This window comes from Austrofundulus limnaeus, unplaced genomic scaffold, assembly GCF_001266775.1.
Source record: "Austrofundulus limnaeus strain Quisiro unplaced genomic scaffold, Austrofundulus_limnaeus-1.0 Scaffold131, whole genome shotgun sequence".
Taxonomy (NCBI): Eukaryota; Metazoa; Chordata; class Actinopteri; order Cyprinodontiformes; family Rivulidae; genus Austrofundulus; species Austrofundulus limnaeus.
This window is the reverse complement of record NW_013952533.1, coordinates 712,496-721,674: the sequence shown is the minus strand read 5'-3', so window position 1 is coordinate 721,674 and position 9,179 is coordinate 712,496. Positions and strand designations below refer to the sequence as shown.

General features: G+C 36.3%; 1 protein-coding gene across 1 annotated transcript in view; it reads left to right on the top strand.

Moving 5' to 3' along the window:
• ntrk3b (neurotrophic tyrosine kinase, receptor, type 3b) overlaps positions 1–9,179 on the top strand; it is a gene marked incomplete at its 5' end in the record, with an annotated part of 265,513 nt that overhangs the window by 155,314 nt on the left and 101,020 nt on the right. The window contains 1 exon segment of the mRNA XM_014015557.1: positions 1,754–1,856. Within this exon segment, the coding sequence (XP_013871011.1) occupies positions 1,754–1,856 (103 nt within the window).

Genomic DNA, 9,179 nt, shown 5'->3' with positions numbered 1-9,179 from the left:
GTGTTAAATTGTGAACCATTATTTATCTGTTGTGGGGAGGTAATTATAATAAATGTTTGGTTTTATTGTGAGTATTTCTATCACAGTAAAACTAAATCTCAAAAACTAAAGACGGTTGCTGCATCCAAGAAACTATCATTAACAATTCTAAATATTTAAATGTAGTAAAAAGTTAGACTAAAATATTTCAAAAATGACATCATGTGATGTGTATGTATTTGTTAAGAAATAACTYAAACTATTGTTCTTGATTAATGTACACCCAATGTCAAGACACAAACATGTTTTGTAAAATTATAAACAAAATGCCTCAGTTTAGAATATCTACTGTGACAAGTTCTTTTTATTTCTTTTTTCTTTTTTTTAGTTTGTTTTTTTGTTATGAGATGCTAGTCTAAAACTAATATATGCATCCTTGATGTCGCCAAAGCTAAATGAGATTAGATTAGATTAGATTAGATACGTAGACCTTTAATGTCACTGTTCATTGTAAATTAATAACTGAATTCAGTGAATTAGGAAAAAGCTTCAGAAATGTTTCATTTTGAAAATCATCGAAATTTGCACAAGTTAGTTTTTTTTCAACCAGCTAATGTTCAATAAGTTTAATTAAGTTTATTTGTTAGCCTGACATTTTCCTTTCCAAGGTCATTCATATCTGTTGAATGTGTTTCATAAAAATATTTGCATGTTCGAAAAGAACAAAATGAACCACTTATTAATTGGTTTATGCTTTTTCGTCATAATTTAATTATTTTTACCTTTGAGTAAACAGATAAGCTGTGCGTTCTAGTGTGACCATAGACTTTATCAGTGCTGACATTTTGACTTCTCTTGGAAAAGAAAAAGAAACATGTTTCGGTAACAATGGTTTTGTTCAATCAAGTGAAACATTAATCCAGCTTGCACAAACCTGCCATGTAGGGTCTTATCTGAAGTAAATAGCTGTCATTTTAAGGACTAATATTGTGTACCTCTGTGGAAAAATAAATTGTGAATGTAAACATAAGAGAAACTAATTATGTATGTGATTATGTGAAGCAAAACAACATTGTCTAATACTTTATAATGCAATACATTATTTGCAGCTTAGATTTCATGGTTTGATGGTGCTTTAGTTAAAATCAGCTTGAATACAAAATAAGTTGCAGCAGTAATATTCACATCATTATGGTACTCAGTAAATGACGGTTCTATTTAATGTACAACTTGTTAACACATAAAACAACTCATTGGTTTTCACACAAATGGTAAAAGAAGTAAGTGCAGGGAAGATATGCAGAAGTTAAAACTGTCTCAGACTTGTTACAACTCAGAAGATTTGCACCCAAATGCAAAATTAGGAATTCAAAAGGATGCAGATTCAACTAAATTATTAAATAAAATAATAAACAAAAGGTACTATTGAAGCAGGTAATTCAGAGAACAATACCTCGGGTGCAATGAACAGCAATGAAGCTGTTTATATGCTGAAAAGCTTAATTCTAAATTCAAGACAGGTGGACTAATAAAGTAATTAGGACCAGATGTGTGAAAGATGCAAAAGGCTAACTATCTTAGGTTTTTCAAAATAAAACAGGAAGTAAAATTAACCATAAAACAAAGCATAGCGCCAAACACAAACTAAACCAAAGAATAACAGAACCAACGTTTGTTTACATCATGACAAAATGCTCTTGCTCAGTGTTGAAAATGCTCATAAACCTTGTTTATTGATCCGCTTTGATCTGATAAAGCTGTTCATTTTTCCCAGGTGACCATTGCTGTGGGTTTAGCAGGCTTCGCTTGTGTCCTCCTTCTTGTCCTGTTTGTGGTCATCAACAAATACGGCCGGCGTTCAAAGTTTGGTATGAAAGGTAAGGCTACACAATGTTTAAACCAGAATGTGTGTGTGTGTGTGTGTGTGTGTGTGTGTGTGTGTGTGTGTGCATGAGCTATCATGGTTAAAATTTTAGTGAATAACCCATGGATTTTACTGCATATAAATCATTGAATAATTTCAGCCATTTTATTCTTTTTGACTTATTGCATATTTTAAAAAAAACGTCATTTATAGTTTACAGTTTAGTGCATTTATGGATAAAATGTGGCGTAAATTCCTAAATTAGCTTTAAGGCAATCTTCATTATTGTAGTGGTTAAAGACAAAGTCYAAAATAGATAAATTAAACATCTAAATATACATTTATCACTTAAGAGGTTGAACATTTCTGTGCCAGTGTTTGTGCTGTCAGAACAACAACATGATTACATGCTTCAGTGAGAAAAATTCTCTACATTTTCCACCTTTTCACCGAGAGTGGATATCTAAATACATTAACAAGTGTGAGTTTACAAAAAAATTGATTGAATATGCTGACAGTGCAAGGAGCCTGTTCAAGTATGCTWGTGATGTTGCAAACTGGTGAGAAAAATCCCAGACAGTGGCTTCATATTGGTACATGGCTTAGATATGTGTTTTCGTAGATTTGACACAATACAGTATACTGTATATTACTCTGATGTTACATGAAACATCCTGAAACAATCAATAGGCTCAGCTCTGTTGACAATGCTGAGAATTTCAATGGGATTAAAGTGACTTTTTGTGCATGCTGAGCATTTATTCTGGATCTGCTCCAGGTTTTCTTATCTCTTTGCTGTCAGTGTTTTAGCAGGAGGGGAAGTTGTAGTCATGCTGATTTAAACAAAGAGCAGGGCAGAGGGGAGACAGTTTCCCAGGTTTTAGGGGTTCAGGTTGAGGAATTTGCAAACCTGGACACTGAATTCAGGTTTTGACAGGTCAGAGGGCTAAGACATCATTTATTGGTGTTGTGTGATCTGCAACGAGAAACGAACTACAAGTTTGTGTTTAATACACGTCCTTTTGTTAGTTTGGGCAGGTTCCAGCTGAAGGTCTTGCTTCAATAYCCCTTCTTGCATAACTCTGGTTTTTATTTTTGGTATAATTGTTATATTTGTCAGGTTTCTAATATTATGATACCCCTAAACAATGCATGTTCATTATTTAACGCTTTAGGTATAGTGTAAAATTGCTTAAACTGCTTCTGTCTATTAATTAGTTGTTTTAGGGATCAGATAATGTTATTTACCTCAGCAGCAAACTCTCTGCTGACATAATTTGGAGATGCCAATTATACCATTGGCCTAAAGCTGGATCTAATCAAGGATGAGTCTTAATGAGGCTTCACAGACCTGTTTATAATTCCACATTAATTTTTAGCTGTGCTACTAATCTGATTCCTTAAAAAAAAGAGAAACACACATCAGTTACACAATTTGGAGGGGAAAAAAGCAAATAATAAGAACAGGATGTTTCAAACTACAGATCAGATACAGTTTGTGTTTAAGTTGATTGAAGGCACCAAGACTTCCCATAAATGACATCTGCTAGCTAATGATGAAACTGCCGCACCTTATGTTTGTCATTTCTTTTTATTTTCAAGCACCTTTATTTGGTTTATGTGACTGGATTCAATGCAGCAGAAAAGATTTGTTTCCATCTGTTGCGAGTTTTATTTAGTTCACCCCCCAGTATACGCAGCATCAGAGAATCAATATAAATCTGGCTGTAAAACTCAGTCTGTCAGGAGTCTGCATGACTATGTTGCCTTAGTCTTTTCCCAGTTGCTATCAAAATCAAAGGAAAAGTGCTGTATCACATCTGTATCTCCACTGAAAATGTAGCTTTTTTTGTGCACGGAGCCATTGCTGTTGGGTCAAGTCTTAGAAAAAAAAAAGCACATCGAATGCAGTTTCTCCACAAAAGTATGCGAAGAATGCAATTTTTCTGCTTTATGACAAGTTCCAAAGTTGTTTTGGGCACTGCTATGTGCTTTTGCATTTTTGCAGTGCAGTATTTTATAACTTTTTCCATATAATTCTGAGTTAAGGTTATTCACTTTGTTCAAAGGCGCATTATCTTTTTTAGTTAAGATGCTTGAAAAGCTGTTGCCTTTTTTCTGGATGTATTCAAAAGTAGTTTGTGCCCTGCTTCTTTATTCAGTATGATAAACAGCTTGATGCTGTAAAGATGCACAAAAAAGAGACACCCATAGCCTCAGGTAATCACCAGCACGAATCGTCAAAACCAGAAAAATGCACCAGTTTTTACATAAATGTCAATGTTATTTTTGAGTTTGCGCACTCTGTTGTGCAGAAGATGAAAATTCAATAGTTCTCGGTTTTATTGCTGCAATAATGCTCAGTTTTATGGCAGAAGGTTTTGATAAACAAGTACCAAATCAATATTATTGCCTCGGTGGTTCATAATCTGCTGTCCGGTTGTAGTTTGTATGCCAGACGGCGGCTGTGTCAGCCAGCTCTCTTTATATAGAGATGCTTCTGTCTTCACTGCCACTGAGAAAGATTCGGGGGGAATAAAAGACCTAAAGAGAGGAGGTGATGTCAGGGTAGACTCTTTCAGGACCCCACAGTGTTCTGAACAAAGGCCTGATTTGTCCACTGTGTGTGTTTTCTCCTTCCACTCTTGTTCTGAAGAATCAGCTGGGAGGCTTGAAAAAGTCATTACCTTTGGATGGAGCCATAATGGATTTTCGCTCCACTAAATCACCGTGGCTATTTTGGTTGTTGGAGTTTGATCACCGACCGTTTCTGGGCATCCAATAAAAAAAAGAGAAAAAATGTATCTTTTATTTCTTTATTTTTCTCCTTTTCTTGTGGCAGTGTGTGTGGGCGTGTGTTTGTGAGGTGTGTTCGGTTGGTTTTGCCGTATTTCAAGGCCCCGCTGGCAGCTCCATCCTCTGCCTTCCCGCATTTATAGCCGCTTCGTTTATGTGGAGCCGCTTCGTTTTATCTTGTCGTTTTATGAAAGAAAGTAAATCTRCTCATCCTGTAGATAAGCTGTTGTTCTGATCAATATGTTGTCGCCTCACCTCTCAGCTAAAATATCTGACGAGTCAAAGCATCAGGCTCATCTTTCAAATGATGATTCACACCAGTGGGCTTTGAAGTGTCTTTCCCACAGATTTTTTGTCAGCGGGGAATCAATAATGCTTCTTTAGAAAAYGACACTCAGTATGTCAGTAATAAGTATTGTCCTCCCCGTCATCTTTTCTTAATAGTCTGTTGGAAAATTACCTCAGCCCTGTATGCAAGAAGAAAAGTACACCACATTGTTTCATCTTAGCAGCTGTTTTATTCCACTGGGAGAAAAAAAATGCCCAGAAAATATTCCCAGGTCAAACATCTCATTCAGTCATAGGTTCAGAATGAGTGCAGCAGAAAGAAGTGTGTTAAGTGACTGCACCACTATAAAACTCTGCGAACACAACAATTAAATGGAATTTAGCTTCTCTTTTGCATGGCTGCATTAACTTTAAAGGAGTTTCATTATAATCATCTTACAATCATTTAGAATTCATAACTGCAAATAAATGTTAAAATAGCTCTATGCCAGAGAGCCTTGATGAATTAAATGGTCTCCATTTAAAATGCACCTTTGGCTCTTGTTTACCACTCAAAGCACTTTACTGAAAAAAGGCACAATTATATGTCAAATGTACATCCTATACATTTATCACTCAGCTCTGTTTCACATTACTGAACACAGTCAGAGCAATCATTGTCAGAACTTGATACCTGTCTATTTTCCGATCCGTCATTCTCAAATTACATTGTCATTATTACGCAAATTACTCATAATATAACAACACTTTTAACTAATTCCAATGGTCTCAGGAGTGTTTTTATGTATTTTTTTTTAGAATTGGCTTCACATTGTGCTGCATTCTGATTATATCTGAGCCTCTTCCGCAGCAAGTTGTTGGCAGCTGCCGTATGTTTACATAAGAAGCAGATGATGCAGGCGCTATTTTTGACTACGTTTTACCACCGCATTTTGACTGAACATACAGTATAGAGTAAACAAGCATATCAGGAGGAAGAAGCAGATGATGGAAAAGGAGATAAAGTTCTAAGATAAAGACTGATGATGTGCTATTTCTAGTTCATTCCTATGTAGTAAAGGGAATTGTATTACAGCATTTTTATTGCATCTTACAAAAATGATTTTCAAATGATTAATCTTCAGTATCCAGTAAACTTGTTATCACAGAAAATAGCTTTCTGTCTCCCCAAAACTGAGGCACATCCCATGCCGTGTGTTCTGTTATAAAATTTTCTAACTTGTTTGTTTAAAATCGTTCTCCATTTTCCTGTTATAGACATGTGTTGCTGTTTCTAGTTTGGATGATTACTACTTCTACTGAATCACAACCATGACCAGAGTTACCTGGCTTCTTCAAGGTCAGATGGAGTAGCGTTAAAGGGATCTGGCACTGTGACACATGTGAGGCAATGTGTGTAAAATCTCATCACATTTAATCAAATTTAGCACAGAGCCATTAGGTTAATGCACAGTCACAAACAGCACACTGGAAGAATCAAACTCATTAGAACTGTGACCTAATTAACCTTTTTTTTTTCAGYTGTGGGTTCAGACGTTCAACCAGACAGGTAGACAAATCTCAGAAATGCCCAGTAGCTTTCTGCAGCACACATATAGTATCCGCACAGACTCTACCCTGCAGCAGCCAGCCAACCTCTGTGATCTAGATGTGAGTGTCAAGCCGACTTACCCTCCTCTCCGCTACATTAGCTTAACCAGGCCTGGGGATGATCAGCCCCCCACACACACAGACATACACACAGAGAGCAGCAGCATTTCCTGCATCACTGCCTCACTTGGCCTCCAGTGGCCAGGGTGAGTTCTGCCGCCAAGCCATGAGACATGTCTGTCTGGAGAGACATCCACTCCTGCCATATGTCTGAGAAAATGTCAAGCAAACTGCCAGGAAAATAGCTTTCAGTAAAAAAAAAAGTATTGCTCTAATTTTCTCTTTTAAAGACATTCTGCCATAGGAACAAAAAAGCTGTCAAATATACAAGTAATTAAAATGACACTTTTTAAAGTATTTCTATTTTAGATTAAATATAGTTATAAAAGCCACTTGGTATTGGTTACTTCTTACCTATACTCAATCCACTTAGTTCCCACTTGTGCCAGGAAAGTTGAGAAGATCTGGACTAGTTTTTATTAATATATTATAGTATTTATTTTTAGTTTGCTGTGATTAAATCTGGACTTTCAAGGCTGTGGCCCAAGTTATATCATTATTTGTTTATTTATTTTTTGATTAGCCATGATCCCAAGATAGGGGATGTTTTAATAATTAATTAGGCTTTTAGATGTGTTAATATGATTGCTTAAAAGCACAAAAAGACTAAGTTGTGCTTTTTTCACAAGCAGCACCAGTTTCATTATACCTGCATTGTTGAGTGTGTGCCTGAGCAACTGAGCCATCAAGAAAGTTGTAGAAGTTTCTCCTTTTGATGCTGAAAAAAATCACTTTGATGTATCAATTCAAAATCATATCACCATATATCCATTTATCCATCCAGCCAGCTAGCCATCATATTTTGTACAAGTTCACTTGCTGGGGTAACACTTGTAAAGGGGAAAAAGACATGCTTTTAAAATACAGTTTGAAATATTGTAATAAACTAAAGCAAAGCAAAGATTATGGTAATGCATTTAAAAACAAATGTATTGGATCCAAATCTTCATATCTATATATTTTCAAAAATCCATAGCTCCCATGTTAGGCCAAACTCCAACTCTGTTCTTTTTCTAATGTAAGAAAAAAGCAATACTTTTTTAAGTAGTAATGTTAGGAATAAGACCCCTTAAAAAACCCCTAATATATTTTTATAGAAGTAGTAATAAAGTACAATAGCAGACAAGTAAACAGGAAGTAATGTAATATTTATTCCACTTGTGAAACATTGGCTCCATTTGTTTATACTTCTGTTCAAAGATCAAATCATGAATAACATGTGGAGAGCTTTGAGAGTCTATCCTCCACTATGGCTAGGGCTATACTTCCGTTTTAATAAAGATGATTAATATTCACCTATTTTAATGAGTTTTTTCCCCTGCTTGTGCTCCAGATCTCAATCAAGTTCATTCTGCAAACAAATTGAAGTTATCAAAAGGCCAAAGCAATTCAAAAACTCCATCATCATCAGTGACGGAACACTGATACAGATGGCAAAACCTGTGTTTCCCTGCACTGACGGTATTTAGCCTTTACTCAGTTGCTGCAACACTGTCAGCTTAATTGGATGAAATTTGTTCTTCTGAATACACACAACAGTTGATGACTGGCAGAAAACAGCCATTTTGTTTCCCATCTGCCCTGCTGACTGTCTTCTCAGAAAACAGGGCAATTTTTAGAAAGTAAACTTTATTTCTCTTCATGTTGCCATTGTGAGTTGTTTTTCCAGCCATCTCTCTCTCTCTCTGATGCATCAGTCTACAAACTGCCGCTGTTACTTAAAACCTAAAAGGTTTTGGATGCAGCCTACAACCTTTTAGCCACAATGAGATCCTATGCACTCTTGCACATTGTGTTAAAAACTGAAAAACAAAAATAAAAAGGACTGTTCACTTATTTATGCCATTTAAAGTTGCATGAAAAGCTGCCATAGGAGTCTGGCTGTGGTGCCATCTGTCCCTGAATGGATGACCCGGGGTTGTTGCTGTGGATATTGTGTTCCTGGCACCAAGAAGGGTTTCTATTTTTTTCTCTAATCTGGTTTTATTTTGGACACTCAGTGCTAGATTGCTAATAGCTAAGTGCAACGTGTCCTCTTGGACTTTTCTGTGGAGAAGCTCACTGTTCTGCTACTCCCACTGAAAGGCCAGAGTTGCAAAGTGGTCTTGTTGAGTGCACTTTCAACCGAGTGTCTGGAAGCTTCTTCCACTCTAAATCTTTGCTATCAATAGTTCAGAAAGCTGTACTCAGTCCTTTTGAGTTTACCAGTAGCTTAATATAGCATGCTAGTAATGTCAGGAAATGGCAGAATGCAGGTGTAGGTGTAGAATCGCTGCARCAATGTGGCACCATCCTCCAGGGGGATTACGCAGAAATAAACAGTTTGTTCCTCTTTTGCAGCCAGAGGATGCCTCAAAGACTTTCTGTGGGGAAAACAAGATGCTGCATTTTGCTTTGTAAACAACTCAATGAAGAATTTATCAGGACAGTCTCTCTCCCTAACATATCTAAGAAATAAACGTATACAGTAATATGTTTACAGCTATTTACTCTATTAGGACGTACCTCAGCATGAGGGTCACAGATTTGTATGGCTTTGGCA